This window comes from Mustelus asterias, chromosome 17 (genome assembly GCF_964213995.1).
Source record: "Mustelus asterias chromosome 17, sMusAst1.hap1.1, whole genome shotgun sequence".
Classification (NCBI taxonomy): Eukaryota; Metazoa; Chordata; class Chondrichthyes; order Carcharhiniformes; family Triakidae; genus Mustelus; species Mustelus asterias.
This window is the reverse complement of record NC_135817.1, coordinates 38,646,877-38,674,640: the sequence shown is the minus strand read 5'-3', so window position 1 is coordinate 38,674,640 and position 27,764 is coordinate 38,646,877. Positions and strand designations below refer to the sequence as shown.

General features: G+C 45.1%; 1 protein-coding gene across 1 annotated transcript in view; it reads left to right on the top strand.

Annotated features, from left to right (window-relative positions):
* Nucleotides 1–7,591: 7,591 nt before the first annotated feature.
* LOC144506227 (organic solute transporter subunit alpha-like) overlaps nt 7,592–27,764 on the top strand; it is a 32,451-nt gene continuing 12,278 nt past the window's right edge. Inside the window, exons 1-2 of the mRNA XM_078232084.1 lie at nt 7,592–7,853; nt 25,706–25,860. Coding sequence (XP_078088210.1) covers nt 7,592–7,853; nt 25,706–25,860 — 417 coding nt within the window. The remainder of the gene's footprint in view (nt 7,854–25,705; nt 25,861–27,764) is intronic.

Here is a 27,764-nt window from a genome sequence, read left to right as displayed (position 1 = left end):
TATTGTGGAATCCCTGGGGGAGACGGGTCCAGGTGTACTGTCTACCTCCACAGGTGAAGGCAAACTTCTCCTGGGAGTCTGGGTGGAGTGGAATTGACCAGAATCCGTTTGCTATGTCTAGCACGGAGAAGATACAATATTCAGGTCGCAGTCCGTTAAATATAGTGGCCGGGCTCGCAACGATAGGGTGTTCCTTTGGGGTGACCTTATTCAGGGCGGTATAGTCGATGGTTAGTCGGTAGTTCCCGTCTGGCTTAGGGACGGGCCACATCAGGGAATTTGTGTGGGACACGGTGGGTCTCAGGATGCCCCGTTTAACCAAAGCCTGGACGATTGTTTCGGTTGCCTGTAACGCCTCGGGTTTTATGGGATATTGTTTATGAGGGGCATGGGCTGGTCCTTGTATTTGTAAAGGAAGGATTGTGACGAGACCGCAGTCTTGCTTGCCTGTAGCCCAGACCCGGGGTAGTGCTTGACATAAGAGTCCCACTAGTCCCTCCTTCTTCCAGTCTCGGGCCGTCGGAGCCGGAGCCCCCATGCCTATGGCTGCTACGTTCTTATTAGGGACCCAGTATCCTTGGATCCCGCTCTTGTGTTCTTTCCTTGCCGTCCACAGCAGGCGCTTATTGAAAGCGTCCACCACTGCTCCTAACTCTCCCAGGAGGTCTATTCCCAAGATTGTCCCTTCTTCATTTGGGCCCACCCAGAAGTGTACGGGGAGTATGATCCCCTCTACCTCAAGTAACACTGCTTCGCTCTGATATGCTATAGTCCTATCCCCCCCTATTCCTACTACTACTATGGAACGGTGGGTGGTGGGTAGTGCCATGTTGGTGAGGGATATCGAAGCCCCCGTATCTATTAATATTTTGCATCGCCGGCCCCCTAACGATGCATTCACCCAGATACGGGGGTCCGTTCCCGGGGCGGGGGCCGATGCCACTCATGCAGATTTTTGTGCCGCCAAGGTTTGTATAATGTCCAGCAGCTGCTGGTGGCTGAGGTGCGCTGGGTCCGAAACCACCTCATTCTCCCTTATATCTGGGGCGCTTGCCGGGGTTTTCTCCAGTCTCTTCGGGGGCGCTCCCTTTCTCCTTGGGATCCTTCTGTCTTTGCAGGTAGATTCGGTGTGTCCGATTCTGCCGCACTTATTACATGTATTAGGAGGGTGCGGGATTATAGCTCGGCATTCCCTTTTGAAATGGCCTAATTCCCCGCACCTGTAGCAATTTCCTCCTTCAGTTCCTACCGCTGATATCCCTGCTCTGGCGCCCTGTGTTTTCCTTTGCTGGTTGTCTACAGTGACAGCCCAGTTTTCTAATTCATCGAAGGTGTTAAAGTTTACCAATCCTGTCTTTAGGATAGCTTGGTGTGCTGGGCTCAGCCCATCCCTATATAACTGGAGGAATGCCGGGTTCTGTCTATCTGCATCTGGCATTCCTCCGTGGGCTACAAAGGCATCAAATTTTCGTCGCCCGTATTCCTGAGCCCCTTCCTCCTTTTTCTGCGTTACTCCTACTATTACACTCCAACTCACGGGGACCTCCCCCATGGTCAGGATGATATCGTTTTTAAAGCCTGTCAGAGCCTGTTCCTGCTCCCGGCGGCTCCCGTCTAGGTCTGCACACCAAGTCCCATTCTGGTGTTCTGCCCGGAGCCGAGCCCAGTGATTCTCGGGCATCTTGGCTCTTACTAACCCTGCTATATCTCGGTTGTGTAAGTTGTGGCACAGTTGCATCTCTTTCATCTTTTGCCAAAAAATTGCGTTACTGTGCCTGGGCTGCAGGGTTGGGAGCTTTTCTAGTAATTTCATAGTGTCCCCTGGCGAGAGTGACACATAAGTCATTTTAATTTGGGCCTGCCTTCCTCGCCCGTCTCTCCCTTGTCCCCCTGGGATACATTCGATCTTAAGAGGTGCTGCTTTGGCGTTTGGGGGATCGGTGGTTACCGGGGGACTCCCCCCTGTTGGGCACCGAGGACTTGTCTCGTCTATTAAGCACTCCCAATCGGGACATTCCTCGTATGGGGCTTCACGGGAGAAGTCGGTCAGTGCCGGCAACACGGGGTTAATAGCCATCACAGCAGCATGCTTTTTCTGTTCAGCCTTTTCTTGTTTATCCTGAACGTATTTATGGACTCGCCCTGCTAGGGTGAGGTGTGCCTTTAGTATGAGGATCCAAGCCTTATCATCCTTGTTCCTCTTTTCCGTTGCCCACCATTCCCGTTGGCTCTCAAGGGGGTCTTGGGGTTTCCACCCTGTTTTAATCATGCTTTTAATTAGGTTCTTGTTTTTATCTGCTAGATAGCGGGTGAGGGACCCTTCCGGCCCCCATTCAAAAATGGTCTCAATGCTATCCATGTCGAATCTCTTAGCTAAGATCAGTGGTGTACTAATCCTGGTTTGGTGCTTCCCACAGATACTTGTGTAGGTATCCCTGGGGTTCCTGGTTTGGTGTTTCCACTGTCAGTACCTTTAAACCTTCAGCAGTAACACGCAGAGCCCGTCCTGCATGTAACGGGGAGATCACCGCTCACAGAAACAGGGGGGGGGCTCTGACCACGACTACAGGGGCCGGGGGCCACTCTTTCCTGACCAAATCCTACCGCTAAATCAATCCACAGAGGCTCGCCGTTTCCCTATCTCCCCGGGAATCACCCTGACCTGGGTGCGGACAAGCGTGGGATTGACCGCAGGTAGGAGTTCCCCCGGCGTGTAGCCGTTCTTTCGCGCTACCAGAGGTCTCCTGCTTGTAGTGCCCGAAGCACTCACAGAGGCTCCAGACTTAGTAGCGCCCGGACATGTAGCAGACTCCTCGCGGATCTGTTTCCAGTGGCCCAGACTTTCGCGCCTGCAGAGGTCCTACCCGACTTGCAGCGCCCGGACTTAAACCGAACTTCGTGAGTCCGCGTTCATTGGCCCTAACCCTGGACGTCCTCCCGGCCTCCCGGCCACTTAACCCTTGTCTTCCTTAGGTACCTTTTGGGTCAGCTAATGTCTGGTCGGGTCCGCTGTCAGGGATACACGGAATGCAACAGTACACAATCAATTACAATTCGCGACCCCGCTCACCCGCCCAAAGAAGAACCTACCCCGCTGTGCAGCTCTCGATCGGGCTCTGTTCACAAGTTCAGATCGCGGCAGCCGTGGAACACCGCTGGCACTGGGAATTCCCGCGGACTTTAAATGAGTAAAGATACTCACCCAGTGTTTGAGAGGCGATGTTCCAGCGGCGGTCACGATCCCGGACGAGCCCCCAATTGTTAGCGCGAGTGAACAGATACCACACCACTCGCACCCAGAGCCAAGATCGTTAACAGCACAGTTTATTATAGTGTTTTACGTCGACGGAGGTACAATCAGGACACAGACAAGACAGTCCCGTAAAGTACTCTGCTTGCCTGCCAAAACGGAGTACAGTTATAGTAACGATCTGTTTTGATATGTAAATGGTTTGTGAGTGGTTTCCTGATATAATCATCCTGTTTCAATAGGTTTGTGGGTGTGGAGTTTGATGTGTAAATGGTTTTCTTTTATAGTTATCCCGTTAATGGGTTTTCTGGTCTAGAGTTTTAATATGTAAAGTTTGGTTTAAGAGTGTGATAATTGCTTTATGTCTCTGAATTCCTTTGGACAATGGGTGTTTGATGGGATGTCAGGAAGTTTTCCAGGTCTCAAGATATTTTCTGAATAGCATATTGATGCGAGTTCCTGAGTCTTTGTCAACCTGGTTTCTGTGTTTAAAAGATGTCTGCTTGCCTTACTCACACCTTTCTGGCTGAATGCTGTCCTGTTTTGCTTCATTTATCGAGTTATAGTTTAAGAAATATTCTAATCCTAATACCCACAAAATTTATGCCCGCCTACAGTTGTATGAAAATTAATTGAACAGAAAGCCTTTAGGCAGAGCTATGTTGCTGGAATAGTTACAGGTGTTGGACAATAGTGCACCATTGGCCATTGTACTTGGCTCACGTGGAATTTTCCTGCCACAGGCTGGTTATTCACTTTCTTCTTTATCTGCTGGAGAGGTGGGGTTGCCTTTGTGTTTGATGTTTGAAAGAATGTCAACATCTGAAAACTGAAGCTTGTTCTCTGGATATCTTATCGATACGTTCCTTTGAGTACACAATAAACACCTAAGGAGTAAAACAAGACCTTTGGAACGAAGGATAGTCAGAAGCTTTTTCCCAAGGTGGAAGAGCCAATTACTAGGTTTAAGGTGCGAGGGGCAAGGTTGCAAGGAGATGTACGAGGCAGATTTTTTACACAGAGAGTAGTTGGTGCCTGGAACTCATTGCTGGGGGAGGTAGTGGAAGCGGATACGGTAGTGACTTTTAAGGGGTGTCTTGACAAGTACATGAATAGGATGGAAGTAGAGGGGTATGGTCCCCGGAAGGGTAGCGGGTTTTAGTTAAGTCGGGCAGCATGGTCAGTTCAGGCTTGGAGGGCCGAAGGGCCTGTTCCTGTGCTGTAATTTTCTTTGTTCTTTGTTCTTTGAATTCAAAAGACTATTAATAACAGGCCTGAGGATTGGGAGCAGTTTAAAATTCAGCAAAGGAGAACCAAGGGATTGATTAAGAAGGGAAAAATAGAGTATAAAAGTAAGCTCGCGGGGAACATAAAAACTGACTGTAAAAATTTCTATAGGTATGTAAAGAGAAAAAGATTAACAAAAATGAATGCAGGCTCCTTGCAGTCAGAAACAGGAGATTTCATAATGGGGAATAAAGAAATGGCTGAGGAATTAAGTTCGTACTTTGCTTCAGTCTTTACATAGGATGACATGAATAATGTACCAGAAGTTCTGAGAGAAACAGTGTTATGGTGTTGAGGGTTATGGTGAGCAGGCGGGTAAGTGGAGCTGAGTCCACAAAAAGATCAGCCATGATCTTATTGAATGGCGGAGCAGGCTCGAGGGGCCAGATGGCTTATTCCTGCTCCTAGATCTTATGTTCTTATGTTCTTATGTAAACAAGTTTCAGTGGGGAGTTGAAGGAAATCAGCATTGGTAGAGAAACGGTTTTGGGGAAATTGATGGGATTGAAGGTGGGTAAATCTCCAGATCCTGATAATCTTCATCCCAGAATACTTAAGGAAGATACATTGGTAGTTTTTTGGACTCTGGACTGATTCCTACAGATTGGAGGGTAGCGAATGTAAGCCCACTATTCAAAAAGGGAGGTAGAGAGAAAACAGGGAACTATAGAACAGTGAGCCTAACATCGGTACTGGGGAAGTTGCTCGAGTCCATTATCAAGGATTTCATAACTCAGCATTTGGAAGACAGTGATATAATCAGACAGAGTCGACATGGATTTACACAAGGGAAATCATGCTTGATGAATCTATTGGAATTCTTTGAGGATGTAACTAATAGAGTTGACCAAGGAGAATCAGCGGATGCGGTTTATTTCAATTTCCAGAAGGTTTTTGACAAGGTCTCACGTAACAAAGAACAGTACAGGAACAGGCCCTTCTGCCCATCAGTTCTGTGACAATACAGATGCCTTTCTAATCTAAAATTTTCTTGCCTCTAAGTGGCCCATATCGCTCTATTCCCTGCTTATTATGTATCTATCCAGATACCTCTTGAACTTTGTTGTAGAGGTGGTGCCTGGAACTCGTTGCTTCCACCATCTCCTCCAGCAGTACGTTCCAGGCATTCATCACCTTCTGTGTGAAAAACTTGATCCTTACATCTCTTTTAAATTTCCCCTCTCACTTTCAACCAATGCCCCCGAGTAATTTACCCTTTGACCCTGGGAAAAAGACTCTGACTATCCACTCTACCCAAGCCTGTCATAATCTTGTAAACCTCTATCAGGTCTCCCCTCATCCTCTGATGCTCCAGTAAAAACAATCCAAATTTGTTCAACCTTTCTTCATAGTCCATATCCTCCAAACCAGGCAACATCCTGGTAAATCTCTTCTGCACCCTTTCCAATGCAGCAACATCCTTCCGGTAGTGTGGTGACCAGAATTGCATACAATAATCCAAATGTGACCTAACTAAAGTCTTATACAGCTACAACATGATTTTCCGATTCCTATACTCAATGCCCCGGCTGGTGAAGGCCAGCATGCCATATGCCTTCTTGACCACCTTGTCCACCTGAGTTGTCACCTTCAGGGAACTGTGGATCTGCATGCCTAGATCCCTCTGTATGCTAATATTTCTAAGGGCTCTACCATTTACTGTATACTTTCTTTCTGGAGATCTTCCAAATTGCATCACCTCACATTTGTCTGGATTGAATTCCATCTGCCATCTTTCAGCCCAGGTTTCCAGCCAATTTATATCCTGCTGTATCCTCCGACAATCCTCCTCACTATCCGCTACTCCCCCAACTTTTGTATCATCTGCAAATTTACTAATCAACCCACCTACATTTTTCTCCAAATCATTTATATATATTACAAACAATAGACTATGATGTAAAGTTAAAGCATATGGGATTGCAGGTAATGTCTTGAGATGGATAGGTAGCTGGCTAACAGCAAGGAAGCAAAGAGTTGGCATAATTGGGTCTTTTTCTGATTGGCAGTCAGTAACTGGTGGGGTCCCACAGGGATCCATGCTAGGACCCCAACTGTTCACATTATATATTAATGATTTGGAAGAGTGAACTGAATGTATTATCTCCAAATTTGCAAATGATACAAAGTTGGGTGGGAGGGTAAGTTGTGAGAAGGATGCAGTGATGCTTCAGTGTGATTTGGACAGGCTGAGTGTGTGTGCATATGCATGGCAGACGCAGTATAATGTGGATAAATGTTAGGTTATCCACTTTGGTAGCAATAATAGGAAGACAGATTATTACTTGAATGGGTGTAAGTTGAGAGAGGTGGATACTCAGCGAGACTTTGGTGTCCTCATGCATCAGTCGCTGAAAGTAAGTGTGCAGGTATAGCAGGTAGTAAAGAAGACAATAGTATGTTGGCCTTCATAATGAAAGGATTTGAGTTTAGGGATAGGGATGTTGTGCTGCAATTGTTTAGGGTGTTGGTGAGGCCAAACCTGGAGTATTGTGTGCAGTTTTGGTAATCTTATCTGAGGAAGGATTGTCCTTCCATAGAGGGAGTACAGTGATGGTTTACCAGGCTGATACCTGGAATGGCAGGTCTGTCATATGAGGAGAGATTAAGTAGGTTAGGATTATATTCACTGGAGTTTAGAAGAGTGAAAGGGGATCTCATAGAAACTTATAAAATTCTAACAGGGTTAGATAGGGTGAATTCAGAAACAATGTTCCCGATGGGGAAGTCCAGAACTAGGGGTCATAGTTTGAGGATCAAGGGATATGGGGTTAAGGGGGGATCAGGATATTGAATTTGATGATCAGCCATGATTAATTGAATGGTGGAGCAGGCTCGAAGGGCCGAATGGCCTACTCCTGCTTCTATTTTCTATGTTTCTCGGCTGATGGGTGGTAATCAAAGTTGTTTCTAAGTTAGCTGAGATATTTAGCTCTGCCAAAACTTTATGAATGAATGGGCAGCCTGTTGGCACTGATGTGGTTAGTTATTGGTATTGAGAGATACTGGCCATTGCAGTGCTTTTCCAGTCGAGCTAACATTTCAGTTTAAAATATGTTTGTAATCTCGAGATTGCTTCCGAGCTTTTGTACTTCGGCAAATGCTGAACCTCTGCGAGGCGAGAGTGAATCAAGGTGTGGGGAGTTGCAGCAGATTGCCAGTGTGCAGTTACAGCCAGGCTGCTTTGGTCTCAGTCCGCCTCCTGAACCCGAACAGAAAGTTAGTGTGGCTGTTGGAGAGATGACTGACGGAGCAAACCAGAGCCTGGCTCTTTACTGCGGCTCCAGTCCACCCAAAGCCGCGGATATTTTAAAGGGTGAGTAAGAAAATGGAGTTTAATTCAATCCTTGCCGACATGATGCATGAAAATTGGGATTTGTGAATTAGCCGCTGGGAAAGACAATGAAGATGCCGCAAACTGCTCCCGTTCTCAGTCTGGGCAGCTGGCGATGTGAAGCGGATCTGCAATGGGCGCAGATGCCAAAGTGAAGCGAGCAGCAGAGAGCCGGGTCCTGAGCTGAAATCTGGGGGATGTGCTGGGTGGGAAGGGGCGAGAAGCCGGTGCCTGAGTGAGTCTCACTGAATGCTGCAGGAGCCGGGCTGCTGTGAGGAGGGGCTGCCAAAGGACACTTGCGTGGCTGCATTTGGAGGAAAGCTCAGGGGCTTTCTGAGCTAACTGGATACTGCTAACTTTCCGCTCTGCCCACAAGTAACCCCCCCTCCATTCTCTAACTCACTTCAACTCTCCTTGTAAATGAAGCGACAAGAATGGGGCTGCTGCTGAACTTTGCTCCACTGTCGGGCACAAGTAAATCCATCCAGTCTTGTAGCAACAACGCCGTTTACTATTCTAGCTTCGAACGGTTCAGAATCAACTCTGTTCCGTCTTTTTCAGAATGTTAAAAATATGAACAAATCTTTAATCTGTCAATCGCAGCATTTCCTAACTATTATTCCAGTTTATACAGCAGATGAAGAGTTAACTAAACTTCTCTATGTTGTTAATATTGTAACTCAGTTATTTTAATGATGCTATAGGCAAGTGGTTAGGATTCATTTACAATTCTAATGTGATTTTGTTTGGCACCTCGCTGCAGTCTGTAAATACAGTCTGAATCTGGACTTGATCAAAACACTGCAACCTGGGGGAGGCAGCCTTGCTGTTCTATTTCGACCCTTTACGTCTATCTGAGAATGGTTTTATTTCACACTGATGCTGAAGTTATTGATTGTGAAAGTCCCATAAAACACAATGGGCACGGCAGGGAATGTTGAAGCGAGTATAGGTGGCTCCTGAGTGGCCAGCTCCATCGGGAACACCCACAGGAACTCTGTACCTCTATTCCCTGGCAATCCGCCATCATCCTTAGCCCTGTCCCCTGTGCACCCCTGTCTTCCGCTGTTTAAGTTTCTCTAGCTCTCATAATGGGAGCATTTTAGCCCTCACTACAAGTTAACTGCCGGGTTAAATTGTCACTTTAAACACCAAACCCCTGCACTTTGCTTATTTTCTTGTGCGCACCTGAATGCTTTCTCAAATCTGGTTTCCAAATTCCTGACTTTTTTGACATCAAGACTATATGATTCTGCATTGGACTACACCGTACAGTTCAGTTCCTGTGTCTCTCATCTTCAATCCAGCTGCTTATATTTTGAAATAACTTTGATCAGGGGTCTTGACAGGACCGATGTGGAGAGAATGTTTCCTCTTATGGGAGAATCTACAGACAGAGATGAGGAGAATGTTTTCCTCTCACAGGGTGGTGGTGAGTCCTTGGAATCTCTTCCCCAAAAGATGGTGGAAGCAGAATCTTTGAATATTTTGAAGGCAGAGCTAGATAGATTCTTGTTAGGCACGGGCATGGAAGGTTTCAGGAGTAGCCGGGAATGTGGAGTTGAGATCAATTGTGATCTTATTGAATGGTGGAACAGGCTTGAAGGGCCAAATGGCCTACATAAAAATTCATCTTTTCAATTGTACTGTGCTTTGGTGAGACCATACCTGGGACAATGTACAGGGTTTTTGTCCCCTTGTCTAAGAGAGGGTATATTTGTCTTTGAGGTAGCGTGATGAAGTTCCTGGCTTCCTGGTTCCTGGTTGATTCCTGGCTTTGAAGGTTTGTCCTATGATGAAAGGGTTGAATAGAGTGGGCCTCTAGTCTGTGGAGTTTAGAAGAATGAAAGGTGATATTATTGAAACATATAACATTCTGACAGGGTAGATGTTCTCGGTTACTTTCTTTGACTGGAGAGTCTAGAATTCTCAGAAATGATCCATCATTTGGGACTGAGATGAGAAGGAACTTCTTCACTCAGAGGGTTGTAAATCTTTGGAATTCTTTCCTCCAAAGCATTCTGAATGCTAATTTGTTGAGTATATTTAAGGCTGGGATAAACAGATTTTTGGACTCAGAGGGAATAGAGAATGGACAGGAAAGTGGAATTGAGGTAAAGATCAACCATGATATATTGAATGGTGGAGCAGGCTCGAGGGAACATATGGTCTACTCTTGCTCCTCTTTTTTATGTTCTTACGTTCATTGTCTTTAGTCCCGGCCACAAACTCCATTCTCTAACCACCAACTATCCCTTTTTGCAACAGTCTGAGGCTGACCCAGACCATTCTCAAAAAGTGTCATGTCTGACCATAGGATGAGTTTCTGACGACTCAGCCTTAAGATGGCTTATTTTCACCTCCATAACAACAGACAACTCTGCCCATCCCTCAGCCCATCTGCTACTGCAAGTCTTATTCATGTCCGTATTACCTTTGAACTTCATTATTTTAATGCAAACCCGAGCTGCCTCCTATGATCTACCCTCTATAAACTTCAGGTCATCCAAACCTGAGTTCTAACTTGCACCAAGTACCATTCACCCATCCCCCTGTTCTCATTAGCCTACATTGACTCCTGATTAAGCAGCGCCTCGGTTTTAAAATTTGAAACCTCAGTTTTGAATGCTGCTAGAGCTCCATCCTGCCTCTTTGTATTCTCCTCCCAACCTCTGAGATATCTGTGTTTCTACAATTCTAATTTATTGAGCATCACCAATTTTATTGACTGCTCCACTGATGCCTGTGTCTTCAGCTGCCATGGCCCCATGCTTTGGAATTCCCTCCTTTTATCTCTCTGCCTCCCTTCCTCTCCTCCCTTTAAGACACTCCTTAAAACTTATCTCTTTGACCAAACCTTTGGCCGTCTGCCCTATTATCTTCTTAGCTCCTGACAGATTTTGCCCGATGATGCCCCTGTGAAATACCTTAGGATGTTTTACGACTTTAAGGGTGATACATCAATGCAAGTTGTTGTTGTTGTGGGGATGCTTCTTTGCAAAAGAGATATTCTTAACAACAATGATTGCCTCAATTTTCAAGCAGCTGGTTGAAAAGTAAAACTGCCAAAGCCCCTGGAGCAGTTCATGTGCACTGGTGTTATTAAAAATATTTCAGTCGCATTCTAATCTTGTTACTGAGTTTCAGTTTCAAAGGAACCGGAGTAAGTCATTCAACCCTTTGAGCCTCTTCACAATTTCATAAGATCACAATTGATCTGTATCCTAACCCCATCCAGCTGCCTGGCTCCAGATCCCATAATATATTTAGCGAGCAAACATCTGCTGATCTCAGATTTAAACGTCTTAAGTGACTTAGAATCTATATGTAGCGTGAAGTGGTGTTTCCTACCTTCTCCCCTGAACAGCCTGGCCCAGTCTTGAAGATTATTTTTGCTTGACCAACACTCCCCATCAATTGAAAAAGATTCTCTCTACCTCTCCCATCAATTCCTTTCAAAGCCCTAAATATTTCAATCAAATCACCCCATGACCATCGATATTCCATCAATACAAAATTATTTGATGTGATTTCTCCTTATAATTGAATCCTTGGAATCCTTCTTCAATTAAGATACAAAGACTTAGCAGGAAAGGTGCTCTAATTCTGGCTGACCAGAAAAGCTAAAGATTGTATTAGATCAGAAAAAGAGACATATGAAGTTATCAATAGAGACGGAAGCCTGAGAATTGGGAATATTTTAGAATTCAGCAAAGCAGGACCAAGAAACTAATAAAGAAAGCGAAAGTAGTATATGAAAGTAAACTGGTGAGAAACAGAGGAGGTGATTTTGAGCCCACACTCTCAGTCTGTGGGAATTGTGGTTCACGCTCAAAATCCAGAAAGCGTAACTCGTGCCAGCGGGTTTCCCAGTTCTGATCTTCCCGGTCCCTTGCCGGCAGAATGGTGTGAAACATGCCACAGGACCGCAGAAAACTCATTTTAATACATTAGCATGTCATTAGTGAGCACTCTCTCCAGGTCTTCTCCCCCTCACCGGATATTCAGTGGGCACCGGCGTGCCATCACACTGGTGTCATTTACATCAGATTCACCTAGATATCAACTTGTCGTGGGGTCCCCCCAGGGTTGTAAAGGCGAGTATAGCCCCGAGGGGAGAGGGACATGGCCTCTCCCTTGGCACTGTCCTTTGGCACAGGTTGGCACTGCCAGCTTGGCACCAAGTCCATGCCGGCTCTGACTGTGGGGTGGGTGGGGAAGGGGCCAATGATCGGAAGGAAGGGTAATGGGGCCGATGATTGGGAGAAAGGGTAGATGATCATGGGGAAGGGGAGGAAGGGGCCAATGCTCGGGGGGAGGGGGAAAGGAGCTGATGATTGTGGGGAGGGGTGGGGCAGGAAAGGATCAATGATCGGGGGGAAGTTGGGAGGGGAGAAGTGCCAACTCCGATGGGGGGGTCAGGAGGGGAGACCCTGCAACCTCCATGTTGGCCTGGGAGGGAAGTTTATTCCTGTCATGATCAGGGTGCCCTTTAAGCATGGCGCCCCAGTCTCAGTGCAGCCAAGTTTTGCTGGCATGTTTAGACCCTGCCTCCATGCATGATGTTGTGAAACACGCTCCCTTGATTTGTTTAGGCAGAGTGTCGTAAGATCTGGAGAGAAACACCCTCTTCATTGAAGAGAAACATTCTGGTTTTTTCACTGGAAACAACATTCTGGGAGAAATTTTCCCATCCCTCTCACCACAGGAATCGCAGCGGGCGAGACACAGAACATACAAAGGTCCATTGACCTTGGGTGTGAATCTCTGACCTTGAGGCAAGCACGGCCGGAAAATCCCACCCTCTGCCATTTTGTGGTAACATTCCCCCCATAATAACGGACTATAAATGCTTCTTTCGGCAGGCAGGAATAGTGGAGGGAATGGAGAATCAAGGAGGGAGACCCGAAACAGCTTTCAAGCTGATGGGATTGCCCCATTCGATTGATCCAGCCCCCCCACCAGTGACATAATGGGGTTCCTGCCATGCAATGATGGAAACCCCTTGCGAATATATTTTAATATAGTTAGTGGCCTCCCTGCTGTAACATTCTCCTTTGTAGGAATGTCCTCCCTACCCTGGTGGTGGTGACACTACAGCTCTTAGTAGGAGAGAGGGTCATGTCCAGGCAATGCCCCCATGGCAATGCCCTTGGCTCAAGATGCAGCGAAACCTGGAAGTCACGGATCTGACAAGATCGCAACTTCCGATTTCGCCGCCCCTCACCGATGAGCTGATCAGGCTCATGCCCACAATGGCGTGAACCTGAGTTACATACACTTGAATAGATTTCCATATCATTAACCCCCCTCACTATATATTGACTCCCCCTACAGTATATTCACACTGTGCTGATGTGACGTCACATTGGCACGGTTTACAACAGCTTAACACAGGTGTGAACCTATTGTGGGGATTCCCCCCTTGGGGGCAAAAATGTGAGTATAGACCCCAGGAGAGTGGGATATGATCAGGCAGTGGTCTGGCAATGCCAACCTGTGTCAGGGAGCAATACCAGGTTGGACCCCAGTGGGAGCCTCATGGGGGGATTCATTTTTATGTAGTGGTGCCCGGGAGCAGACATGGGAGCTGGGGATGCCAGTGATAGTTGTTTGGAGGGGGGGGTAAGGGCATGGGTGCCAGCATTGGGTGTGGGGAGGTGCCCCTGCTGGGCAGGGGGAGATGATCATTCATGTTCTGATCAGGGCGCCCTTTAAACATGGTGCCCCACTCTCAGCGCAGCCGGGCTTTGCGGGTGTGTTTAGGCCCCGCTCCCCTGCATGACATCATGAAATGATGTGGAGATGCCGGCGTTGGACTGGGGTAAACACAGTAAGAAGTTTAACAACACCTGGTTAAAGTCCAACAGGTTTATTTGGTAGCAAAAGCCACACAAGCTTTCGGAGCTCTAAGCCCCTTCTTCAGGTGAGTGGGAATTCTGTTAACAAACAGAGCTTATAAAGACACAGACTCAATTTTCATGAATAATGGTTGGAATGCGAATACTTACAACTAATCAAGTCTTTAAGAAACAAAACAATGTGAGTGGAGAGAGCATCAAGACAGGCTAAAAAGATGTGTATTGTCTCCAGACAAGACAGCCAGTGAAACTCTGCAGGTCCACGCAACTGTGGGAGTTACAAATAGTGTGACATGAACCCAATATCCCAGTTGAGGCCGTCCTCGTGTGTGCGGAACTTGGTTATCAGTTTCTGCTCAGCGACTCTGCGCTGTCGTGTGTCGTGAAGGCCGCCTTGGAGAACGCTTACCCGAATATCAGAGGCCGAATGCCCGTGACCGCTGAAGTGCTCCCCAACAGGAAGAGAACAGTCTTGCCTGGTGATTGTCGAGCGGTGTTCATTCATCCGTTGTCGTAGCGTCTGCACCGACCTCCTCAGAAGACAAACACGGGACACAGTGGACAGAGTACCCTTCGTTGTCCAGTACTTCCCCGGAGCGGAGAAGCTACGGCATCTCCTCCGGAGCCTTCAACATGTCATTGATGAAGACGAACATCTCGCCAAGGCCATCCCCACACCCCCACTTCTTGCCTTCAAACAACCGCACAACTCTCAAACAGACCATTGTCCGCAGCAAACTACCCAGCCTTCAGGAGAACAGTGACCATGACACCACACAACCCTGCCACAGCAACCTCTGCAAGACGTGCCGGATCATCGACACAGATGCCATCATCTCACGTGAGAACACCATCCACCAGGTACTCTTGCAATTCGGCCAACGTTGTCTACCTGATACGCTGCAAGAAAGGATGTCCCGAGGCATGGTACATTGGGGAAACTATGCAGACGCTGCGACAACGGATGAATGAACACCGCTCGACAATCACCAGGCAAGACTGTTCTCTTCCTGTTGGGGAGCACTTCAGCGGTCACGGGCATTCGGCCTCTGATATTCGGGTAAGCGTTCTCCAAGGCGGCCTTCGCGACACACGACAGCGCAGAGTCGCTGAGCAGAAACTGATAGCCAAGTTCCGCACACACGAGGACGGCCTCAACCGGGATATTGGGTTCATGTCACACTATTTGTAACCCCCACAGTTGCGTGGACCTGCAGAGTTTCACTGGCTGTCTTGTCTGGAGACAATACACATCTTTTTAGCCTGTCTTGATGCTCTCTCCACTCACATTGTTTTGTTTCTTAAAGACTTGATTAGTTGTAAGTATTCGCATTCCAACCATTATTCATGTAAATTGAGTCTGTGTCTTTATAAGCTCTGTTTGTTAACAGAATTCCCACTCACCTGAAGAAGGGGCTTAGAACTCCGAAAGCTTGTGTGGCTTTTGCTACCAAATAAACCTGTTGGACTTTAACCTGGTGTTGTTAAACTTCTTACTGACATCATGAAACACATGCAGCTGTTTTTTTTGACAGAATGTGGTAAGAGCTGGAGACAAAAACTGACCCATTTCCCTCGAGGGAAACATGCCATTTTGCTCGCCGGAAACAACACTCTGCTTCAAGCTGGATCCCTTAACCTGTCTGACTTGCTGACACATCCTCCTGTGTGTGACCAATGACTAATTCTAAAGTTCGATTTAGCCTAAGGAATGAGACTGCCTCCCAGAACAAAGGTAATCCCCCACTCCCTGATGCACTGCATTGGCTACAGATTTGACTCCAACTCAGCTACTCCACTCGTTACAGCCTGTCAACTTGAACATATTCTAATAATTCCGATGCTAGAATTCTACTGTCCCGCCCACCACGGGAATCAGAGCAGGCGAGGGGCGGACAATGGGAAGGTCCGTTGACCTCGGGCGGGATTTTCTGGTCTCAGGTTAAGCCAGGCCGAAAAATCCCACCCCTACTCACTGTTTTATGTCTAATAACCAATCTCAATCCATGCTAATATATTACCATATATACTCGAGTAATGGTCAATCTCGTGTAAAAGTCAGCCCCCTACTTTTGGCCCAAAATTTGTTCATTTCTCATGTGCCTTGTGGCTAAATTGACTCCAAACTTTTTGCAAAAAACAAAATCCAAAGTTTTTATACTTACCACCTGCTCAACACTGAAGTCAAACTCACCCTGGTGCAAAGATTCTATGATAGAATCATAGAATATCACACTATTGAAGGCAGCTGTTCAGCTCCTCCAGTCTGTGTACATCAACATGTAACACCAAGGCTATTACCTGACCAGTGTGTGCTATTTTCTCACCAATACCACCCTCTAATATGGCAAAGAAAGAATGGCAGATACACAGTACTGCAGCCCCGTTCAAACTTCAAGCTGTTGAGATTGTAGAGCAGCCAAATAATTGTGCAGCAGCTAGAAAATTCAAAGTTTTGGAAAAGAACATTGTAAATTGGTGGGTGCCGAAGAATAAATGCGCAAACAGAGGAAAGCCGAGCCTGTAGCTGCAGCTGGAAGATGAACTTCTTCCAAAAATGCATCAGTTTCACACTGGTCAATCCGAGTCTTCATTCGAAGAAATAAGCAAGCAAAGTAGGCACTGCAGTTTTCAAAGCCAGCCCTGCTGTACCAGTTATATGAAGAGAAACAAGTTTGTACTGTGACAAAATATCAAGATTTCACAGCATATGCCAGCAGAACTTGATGGCGGCTTATCACATTTCAGTAATTTATAATCAAACATCCACAAAAGAATGGATACAGAATGGCCAGTATGAGGAACATGGATGATACTCTCATGAATTTTGAAATGGAAACATAGAAACATCATAGAAGCAGGAGTAGGCCATCGCACCCTTCGAGACTACCCTGCCATTCATTTTGATCACGGCTGATCATCAAATTCAATATCCTGATCCCCCCCTTCCTTCCATATCCCTTGATCTCTTTAGCCCCAAGAGCTATATCTAATTTCTTCTCGAAATCAGACAACGTTTTGGCCTCAACTACATTCTATGGCAGTGTATTCCACACATTCACCACCCTCTGGGTGAAGAAATTTCTCCTCACCTCAGTTCTCAGATACCCCTTATCCCCAAACTATGACCCCGAGTTCTGAATTCTCCCACCATTGGGAACATTCTTTCTGAATCTACCCTGTCTAACCCTGTTAGAATTTTAAACGCTTCAATGAGATCCCCTTTCATTCTTCTAAACTCCAGTGAATATAATCCTAACTGACTTAATCTTTCCTCATATGACAGACCTGCCATCCCAGGACTTAGCCTGGTAAACCTTTGCTGTACTCCCTCTATAGCAAGAACATCCTTCCTCAGATAAGGACACCAAAACTGCACACAATACTCCAGATGACATGCCAGCCAGTCAAATGGTGAGCCTAGTTAGAGAGAAAATAGCATTAGTGAAGACAACTGGCCATGAAGAGTAAATTCACAGTTCTGTTTTCAAGTATGCCTGATAGGGCAAAGATTAAAGCAATGATTTTATTCAAGAGAAAAACCCTCCCAAAACAGCAATTCCCAGAAGGAGCAGTCGTCCATATTCACGATGAAGGATGGATGGGCAAAGGTGACTTGAAAGTATGCTGAGAAAAGTTTAAAATTTCCAACCAGGAGGATTATGTGAAGAAAATGTCACTTAATCTGGAACATATACAGATCACACCATGTCAATGATGTTGTTGCTCAAGTTAGATAGAAAAACAGTGATATTTCAGTGATTCCCAGTGGTCTAACCTGCCTTATTCAACCACTGGATGTCTCTCTAAACAATCCATAGTAAGTAGTCTCACAACACCAGGTTAAAGTCCAACAGGTTTATTTGGTGCAATCCATCCAAGGATAGCATGAGAAAAAAGTGAAATGGCTGAATGATCAGAGGAGAGAAGACATTCAGCAAAGTCTCCAATGTTAGCAATCCTGTGCAAATGGGTTGTCGAGGCTAGGGTGAAACCAAAATGGAGATTGTCATTAAATCATTCAAGAAACATGTGCTATCCAATGCACTTGATGGTGCAGACGATGATTATTTGTGGAATGATATGGCCCGTGACAATGCTGATGAAGATGATGTTGATGATCCACATGATGATGCCATTCAATAAGCAGATTGTGGCCATTATTTGGTTCTGAAGACAAGGAGGAGGTAGATTGTTAGGGATTATAATTCATATATACTATATGGTCTCTACGCAGTGGTATCCTTTTCTGTTTTGAATAAAACAAGTGAAATTATTTAAATTTGTATGTATGGCTTTTGTTTTAGATGAATTTGCTCAATTTGATGAATTTAAATGAATTTAAATAAAAATTAATAATGAAAATACTTCAGGCTCTCTTTGCATTACTTTCTCTCTATTCTCCTTCCTTAAATATCAAGGTTGTGTTTGTCACATTTTCAAAGTTTGGGCTAGTCTGGAATCTAAGGAAATCTGAAGGATCAAAACCAATGAATCCATTAGCTCAGTAGCTACCTATTTTATACTCTAAGATGCAGGTCATCAGGTCTAGTGGACTTGTCATCACATAATCCCATCAGTTTCTCTAATATTATCTTCTATGTCGATTTTTTTAAGTTCCTCTTCTCACCAGACCCTTTGTTCCCCATTATTTCCATAATTTCTTTTGAGTCTTCTATTGTGAAGACAGGTACAACTTATTTGTTTAATTTCCCTGCAACTTCCATTTCCTTACTCCTCATTAAAATTTCACTGGTCATGTTTCTTTCATCTCTTTCTATTTACATTTCTATCAAAAATATTTACCATTCTTTTATGTCTCTTGCTAGTCTACTCTCACTTTCTTTTTTATCTTGCCTTATCAATTTATTGGTCCTCCTTTGCTGGATTCTAAAATCCCCCCTTTCCTTCAGGGACATGATTCTTTTTGGCAACATTATAAGACTCCTTTTTTTTCTAATACTATCAATTGCGATGATACTGAGTCTTTAAGAAATGTGTTTATATCATGGCTCTTGTGAATGGTATGTTTAAGAGCCAGCTTTCTTTATATGGTGCCAGTCTGTCTGCTGCAAGCAATCTACATGCTGAGAATGTAGAAAAATAATTGATTCTAGATACAGGGGTGTTTGTTTTAATCTGAGCTAATCTATTTCTGTATATTTTTGGTTTTTCCCCAAGGATTTCAGAGTGGGGTTTAATTAGGTTGATTGACAAGGGAAAGAGTCATGTGCTAATGGGAGAAGTTAAGCTACAGGGAAAAACAAATTTAGCTTCTGCTTGGGTCTCCAAGGAACAGGAGGTCTCTTTCTCTCTCTCTCTGGAGTCTGCTATTTGGAACTTGCTGGGCCTTTCTCTTCAGAGATGTTCTGGAGGCTTCTGGAAGGTATTCTGGGAGCCTCATAAGGCTGTATTGCTTGCTGACTGACTTTTGAAGGGAAATTTAAGTCTATGAGGAACATTGCTTAAATTGGAAATAATAGAGATAGATAAGAATTGTATCATGTCATGTTAAGTATTTCAATTGGTAAAAGTTAAGCTAATTCATTAGTTATAGTTAAACCATATTGTTAAAATAAAGTTTGTTTTGATAATAGCTTCCTAGTGTGTCCATAGAATCACACTTGGAGTGAAACACCTTATCCTCACATCAATGCCAAAATTAAAAAAACAATTGGCGCCTAATCAGGCTTCACAACATACTTTGGGGTTTCTGTTCTGGTCCCTAGTACAATCATTTTATTAACAATGGTTGGAGCACTTTTTCTATGGGGCATTTGCACCTTCAGGGAACATATATTTGTTGTAAATTATGTATTAATTCTTTAAATACTAACCATTGATTGTCTACGCTCATATTTTAACCTACTAATCGAACGTAGCCAAATTGCCCTTTGTACATAAATAGTTTGTTTTGTTTCATTTAAGATCCAAGGTTTGGACTTAACTAAATCATTTTCAAACTAAATGGGCAGGATTTTCCACCCGTTCCCACCAGTGGGATCTTTTAGTCCCGCCAATGGTGACCCTCCCATTGTGGATTCTCTGGTGGCGGAGAGTGCGAACAATAGGAAACCCCATTAACAGTGGCGGGACTGTAAGATCCCACTGCCAACGGCAAGCAGCAGCTGCCACAAAACACATTGCAGTGGGAGCGGAAAATCCCGCACAATATAAAATTTCATAATATTAGCGTCTCTCTTCCCTTTACTACAAAGTTGTTAATGAATTGTACAATACAGGTTTAAAATAATCTGTTCATTGGTTGCTTGCTTTACACACTGATCTAAAAGAACTATCTTGCATGCATTCTATGTATTTGCCCTTCACACTATTACTGCAAATTTGGTTTCACCAGTCTATACGTCGATCAAAGTACCCCCTTGATTTTCATAATTATCATTGTCACATGCATCCTTAATTTTCTGATTTATACTCTGTCCTGCACTACAGCTATTGTTAAGGGACCTATAAACAACTCCTGCCAATGTTTTCTGCCCATTGCTTTTTCTTAGCTCCATCCAAACTAATTTGTCTTCCTGATTTTCTGAGCAGGGATCCTTTCTCTCTGCTGCCTTCTCACTCTTTATTGTTCGGGTTATCTCTCTTTTTCTCTTTTGCCACACTCTGTACAACTGGTTGAGCTGTGTGATGTCAGAAAGCTCCCATCACATCCTTTCAATACACACAGGGAATGCCAATGTCTGTGCCCCTCTCAACATGGTGCACCATGCCAGGAGCTGCTGGTGGTGCAGCATGCCCCAAGAAAACAGTACTGGGCCTCTGTAGCACCAACGGGATCTGGAAGGATCACATTGGAGATTAAATCAGCCCATCATCACATTTAGCATCGGAACAGTTAATATGAAGTATTGGGCCACGTGCCTTTGCAAGAACTAGAATGTAGCAGAGAGGTCTTGAGTTAAAAGTGCAAAAATATTTGACAATAGAACAGCTAGGAGAGAGCTTCAGAGGAATGAAGCTAAAATATGCCTTTAGCTGGATTTCATTTTAAGACTGGCCAACGCTCTGTAGCAAAATGTGCAATTAGTCATTTTACCAGATTTCTCTCTGACTTCAGAAAGTGTACTTTTCAAAATCCCAACTGCTATTTTACCTTTGATTTTTCTTCAATCACCAGAAATATTCTCAGCAATACTATGCTGATGCTGTTTCCTAAAAGTTTACCAAAACTTATCATTTCTGATGAATAATCATGTTGGGCTCCATTTCTGTCTCCACAGACCTGATGTCAGACCTGCTGAGTTTTTCCACTACTCGCTTTTTATATCACAGCCATCCTGTCTGCCTTTCAGAACACATGAGGTTGGATCAGTTGTATCCTCTCTAGATCTTGCTTTTAACAAGTGCCAGTTTCTCAGGAGGTAAATGTGCACATTCCTCTCCTTCATTCATTCACTCAGTTCACTGATGACCATTTCTGTTCAGTAATCCTTCACCACACGTTTCATTGTTTTATTGCCGCTGACCCTTTTTTTGTATCAAGAATCTGAGTGTTGCTTCAATTTACTAATGTGATAAAATGCAGCCCAGGGACCAAACGAAAGAAAGTCACATCTCTATCTGACTGTTGGTTTTAGTTCTTATTTTCCCATAGCCTGGTTCCATTTTTTTTCAATCCAATCACTTTGTCCAGAGTAAACAATCACCCTTTTCATTTTCTTTCCCTCACTGGGTTTACATTTTCACTGCCATGTGAGTAATTAATATGAGCAGGTTTTGTTGAATTTGTATTTGCATTAAGGTATGTCCATTAAATACAGTTGACATTTTCCTATTCTTTCCTGGGATGTGGGTGTCACTGGCTGGGCCAGTATTTGTTGCCCATCTTTCATTGCCCTCAAACTGAATGGCTTGCTAGCCCATTTCAGAGGGCAGTTAAGAGTGAACCACATTGCTGTGCATCTGAAGTCAAATATAGATCAGACCAGGTAAGGATGGCAGATTTCCTGCACCTCTGGATTACTAGTCAAATGACCACAATGCCACTTGCTCACTACACTCCCCCTTTAAATGTAAAACAGATGCAGGGGGATAAAGACAGGAATTAACAACAAACAGAGCCAGATGCCATAAGCTCCTGGCTTGGGAGATCCGAAATTGAACAGCAATTGTGCGTGTCTGTTACTGGCTGGAAGTGTAAAAAGGATAGGCAAGATTTCCACTCCTGATGCCCTCTAGTGACTCTTGTTAGACAATGCAGGTGTGCAGAAATCACTTGAAGTAAGATCACATTGGCTATGGTGCAACTGAATACTGCATTAATTATTCTTGTATTAGGTCCAATTTTGGTCTCCTTATCTAAAGAAGGATATCCTTGCCATAGAGAGAGTGCAACACAGGTTCACCAGATTTATCCCTGGAAGGGAGGAATTGTCTTATGAGGAGAGATTGAAGAAACTGGACCTGTATTCTCTAGAGTTTTGAAGAATGAGAGATGATCTCATTGAAATTTACAAAATTCTTACAGGGCATGACAGGGTGGATGTAGATTTGATGTTTCACCTGGCTGGTGAGTTTAACACCAGGGAACATAATCTCAGAGTAAGGGGTGGGTCATTTAAGACAGGTGAGGAGGAATTTCTTCACTCAGAGGATAGTGAAAATTCCCAGAGGGCTATGGAAGCTCAATCATTGAGCGTGTTCAGGACAGAAATCAATAGATCTCTGGAGACTGATGATATTCATAGAATCCCTACAGTACAGAAGGAGACAATTTGGCCCATCGAGCCTGCACTGACAACAATCCCGCCCTATCCCCATAACCCTGCATATTTACCCTACTAATCCCCCTGAAACTAGGGGAAATTTAGCATGGCCAATCAACCTAACCCGCACATCCTTGGGGGATATTGATGGATATGAGTTAGTGTGGGAAGATGGCATTGAGGTAGATGATTAGCTATGATCTAACTGAATGGCAGAGCAGTCTCTATGGGCTGAATGGTCTCCTCCTGTTCCTATATTCCTATATTCTGCAAGCTTAAAGTGTTGTGGGACAAATGCCACTCTGAGTCCAGAATTGATCAGGGAGCGGTATTCTTTATTACAAGAGGCAGGGGAAAGATTCAAGCTGCAGAATCTCTCTCAATAATAGTTATAATAACATATATTTACAGTACTGTTTGTTAGCCCCATGCCCAAGCCTGTTTTGTCTGCTCATGACCTTACGTGTCCCCATGTAAACATGAAGTATCATATTCTCAAAGACAAGGAATCTAGAAGCAAAGTACAAAATGTAAAGGGAAACAGAAAACAGCTTGGGTTTATCAGCTACAATACCTTAATCTCTAGCCACAGCAGACGTGCAGGCTAAGAGTTGTGGTGGAAATATATGAAGCGAAAGGCAGCTTTCATGAATGTACCCCACATTATAACCCATATTAATTGTATTAACACTTTGTTCCCTACATCGACTACAATCTACTTACATAAAGCTGGATTTTCAGCAACAATATTAGTGAAAACTAAGTTCTGAGCGAGGATGAACATTGACCAGGGCATGCACATGTGCATGTTGAAAACACCGCAATACCTGGACAAAATTATTGCTCGGTGTCAGCAAAAAGTTTCACATTAAGTCAAACAAAAATAAAATAAAAAAACATATATGTGCAATTGTATTTATAAAAGATCCATGAAATTGTTATAACACCCAGAAGCAAAAGTGTCGCGAACCCATGCCCGAGGGCACTTGTAGCTTTTGGCACATTTGTGTACACTATTGAACATATCTGGTCACCTGGTGGTTCCCAATTGGCTATAAAATTAGTGCAAATTGAAGATGCATGGAACTTCAACAAGAAGTAGGAAATATGGTGGTTTACCATTGCATCTCACTTCTTGAAAAGTCTCAGATTCACTGGGAGTTCAAGAATCTCTAGTTTGCATAGACAGCCTGTGTTTACAGTTACAAAATAATCACGTTTCCATTCAAGAGATCTGTACAAAGGAAACAGTGGGGACAAAACCTCTCCTGTTGATTGTCGGAAAACTGTTAGTGTGAGAAATGTACTTCCTCGGGTTCTTTCATAGCAGATGTCTTGCCTGCCATTGTTGAGGCATTTATAGCAGTTTTACTCAGTACAGATAATCATTTTCAATAGGGAGATACCTTTTATACCTGGGTCCCAATCAACAAGCATCAACTATAAAAATAATAACCTGACTAGATATGATTAGGCCAACCATACTTGAATTATCTGGCATCTGCTCAACATACATCTGTGATAAGTTTAATTTCTGTTGAAAATTCTAAATACACTATTGTGCAGCTTCTTAAAAAGGTTATAAACACCACAGCCTGTTTGAAAAACATATTAGTTGCGACAGAGCGACACGGTGGCACAGTGGTTACCACTGCTGGCTCACAGCTCTCCCAGGTTCAATTACAGCCTTGGTTGACTCTCTGTGCAGAGTCTGCACATTCTCCCAGTGTCTGCGTGGGTTTCCTCCAGGTGCTTCGGTTTCCTCCCACACTCCAAAGATGTGTGGATTAGGTTGTTCGGCCATGCTAAATTGACCCTTAGTGTCAGGGAGATTATCAGGGTAAATATGTGGGGATAAGGGGATAGGGCCCGGATGAGAATTTTGTTGGTGTAGGCTTGATGGACCGAATGGTCTCTTTCTGCACTGTAGGGATTCTATGATTCTAATTGGTAATTTCCCAACCAATACCTAGGGGCGGGCGATTCTCCTGATTTTTTAGCACATCGGACTGGGCGATTTAAGCAGGACCACATTAGTGTGATCCACGCTGAGCGTCCAGCCCCGAGAGTGGCTCCCAGCACCAGGTTTCCGGCACTGTCAGCTCTGTGCCGGAAATAGGCGCAGAGCTGCCTAATGTATTCAAGACGCATTTAAATCAAATTTAAATAAAATTAGCGGGCCCGGGACTGAAGTCTCCAGACCCACTAGCATCTCCCCTGTCGCCAGGAGTATTTTACTCCAGCAGGTTTACAGAAGCTCCCCACTAATGGGGAACTGGTGGCCTGACCCCGCTGGAGTGAAGAGGAGGGCAATTGGGGCCCCCCTGAGGGTTGGCTGGTGGGGGGTGCCCCCTGAGTATTGGCACCTTGGCAGTGCCAGCTTGTGCCCCCGGCACTGCCCAAGTGGCAAAGTGCCAGTGCCCAGGGGGCACCTTGGCACTGCCCATTGGGCATGGGGCAGTGCCGAGGAGGTTGGGTCTAATGGGGGCGGGGCTGAGGTGATTGGTGGGGTGTGGGGCCCCGCTGCCACCCTGCCACCAGGATCAGTGGGAGAGGGAGGGAGGCCAGCGATCAGGGCTGGCCATCGGGATGGTAAGGTATTCGGTTTGCAGAGGGGGATGGGTGGGAATTGCGCAGGGGAGGGGTCGGTACTGCAAGAGGCTGGGGGGGGATTGGGAGATCGGGGCTACAGAGGTGAGGAGGGTCAAGGCTGAGCCCGGGCTTGCTTGGAGGGGGGAGCAGTGATCAGGCCGTGGTTGTGGTGAGAGAGCCAGGGATTGCGGGGCTGGCCAGTGATCGAGCTGTGGGGAGGCAGAGGGCCAACGTTGCAGGGATCACCAGGGCTGGCTAGTGATTGAGCTGGCCAGCAATCAGGAGGCCGGCAGACAAGGGCCACTGCGCATGTGCTGATCTCGGCGCTGACAGATTGGCGGATACACAGTGGCCTGCTCAGCGCTATGCTGCTGGCTTCTCCAGCGAGAATAGGCCCTGCCACTGATTATTACGTGACTTACGCTGGTGCACTCAGCAGTGCACAGAGTGTGGGAGATTCTTCTCTGAACTCCCACTGAAACAGAACAGTGTGAATTACTTCAGTTGTCACGCAAATTCAACATTTGGAATTTCTTTGGGAAAATCGCTCCCCTGGTGTTTATTCAGCTAGAAACAAATATCAATACACTTAAGAAATTATGTAAAAATGGAGATGTCTCATTTAAATAACGAGTTTTATTTCTTTCCACAGACTTAAGTGTGTCCGCTATCATCTTGTACAGTCTTCTCACTCTAATGACTGTTATTGCAAATCTTGTGTATTTTGAGGAAGTTATCTACCTGATAAGAAAAGTCCCAGCCACAAACAGGAGAGCGACTATTATGTGGGTCAGTGGTTTATCACCTGTAAGTACACTCTACAACATCTAGCTGAGAAATTCATATTCTTCCTGCTTTCAGGAATTACTTTCAATTTCCCATTAAGTTTCAGCAGTCTCCCCTTTTCTATGTTGCTATATTTTTTGATTTCTCCCAAGGGTTTTCAAATTGAAGTCACCTGTTCCCAAAAGTTGTATGGGCAGAACTTGGAATTTGAGAACTGTGACCCTAAAATAATTGGCAAATATGAGCATTTTGTGTGTTTGTCTGAAAATCCCCTCATCCATTTTATCAAGATATGAACACATTTATTTGAAACACCTGAACTAAAGTAAAGGGCAGAGGAATTTCAAACAAATCTGTTCAGTGTTTATATGTTGTCACTTGGTATCCTGTTGTAAATTCCTTATGATTGCTTAGCGTAGTATTTTAAATAACAATTCATTGGAAGCCACTGGCAAAGAACATAAAAAGAGCAGATTCTGAATAACAAAATTGTTAAATTTTAAAGTAAATATGTGCTACCCATCTAATAAGTGATTAATCAGCTGCACTCAATGTGCCGTACACTTGCTGGTAGCCAGTGCCAGACGAACTCACTCCAGCTGCCCCTCTATCCTAAGGAGGCAGCCAGGGGTCCTTAGGCACTCATAAGGAGCAGCTGGTGCATACCCCAAGTCATCCACCTAGGTGACTCCATGAGTGTCCCACCAATCCAAATCCCCTCTTCCTGTGACCGCTTCTGCTGCAGTTCCACAGGCCGAGGAGGGTGACAGTGCCACACAGCAGGACCCCAAAAACTTGTGAGCGGTGGCTTGCGCAACACCACAGAGGTCACTTGTGGAGTCTTGGAAGGAGCCACTTGCATAACAATTGAACGCTGCGCTCACTTTCAGCAACACTGACACAGTGGAAGACCTCCTGCAGCAGGTGGCAGAGGTGACCAATCAGTTCATTTGACATGCGTAGTCTTTGGCCACAATGGTTCTTGGACGTCTGCAGGTACGTGCTGTCTGTAAATCCTGGGTCTAGCCAGGTGCCATCAAACGACAACTCACCTCTACTTAATTATGCTGGCTGCTTTGCCAAGGCAGCAGGAAGTGTAGTTAGAGTCAATGGATGGGAGGCTGGTTCGCGTGATGGATTGGGAAACTCCAAAATCTGGGTACCCTGCCACCGTATCAATCTTCCCCTCCCTTCTCCTTCCTCCCCAGTACCCTGGAGTCAACCCCCGGGTACCCCGCAATCAATCTCTCCTGCCTATGAGTGAGAAGAATGACAGAAAGATCACCGGGCTCCATGTTCCATAAGTTTTCCTCACTGCAGTATCAAAGAGAGAGACTTTACAATTATCATTTGCCTCCTAAAGACCATTTGCCCATTCATCATCTGAAGCTGTCTCTCAAATCCCACTAACTCATGTTTGGCTGCCACATTGATGCCCAGTGCTTACTTTGCATTCTCTTTGGCAACATCAAGCACCTCTCATCTCAGGAGCAGGCATTGCCCAAAGCTTCACTCCAAACACTTGCGCTCAACCAGGTTCATGAGGAGCGCTTGTCAATACACATGACAACACAAAGCCATTGCCAACTCTCTGAGGGAATGTATTTGCTTGCCCAGTCAGCCAATGGTGCAGACACATCATGACAGTCATTGATTTTGGAAGTCATTGTGCCAAGGATTAAATGCAGAGCAGCACACAGTGGCACTGACAGACATAAAGGTGCTTGAGTGGGCATGATCGCTTGACTAGTTTCACTCCAGGCATATCAATTGAGTTACGGCTGAATAGCCTCAGCTGCAATGGGTGGCACAGTGGTTAGCACTGCTGCCTCACAGCGCCAGGGACCTGGGTTCAATCCCAGCCTTGGGTCACTGTCTATGTGGAGTTTGCACATTCTCCCCGTGTCTGCATGGATTTCCTCCGG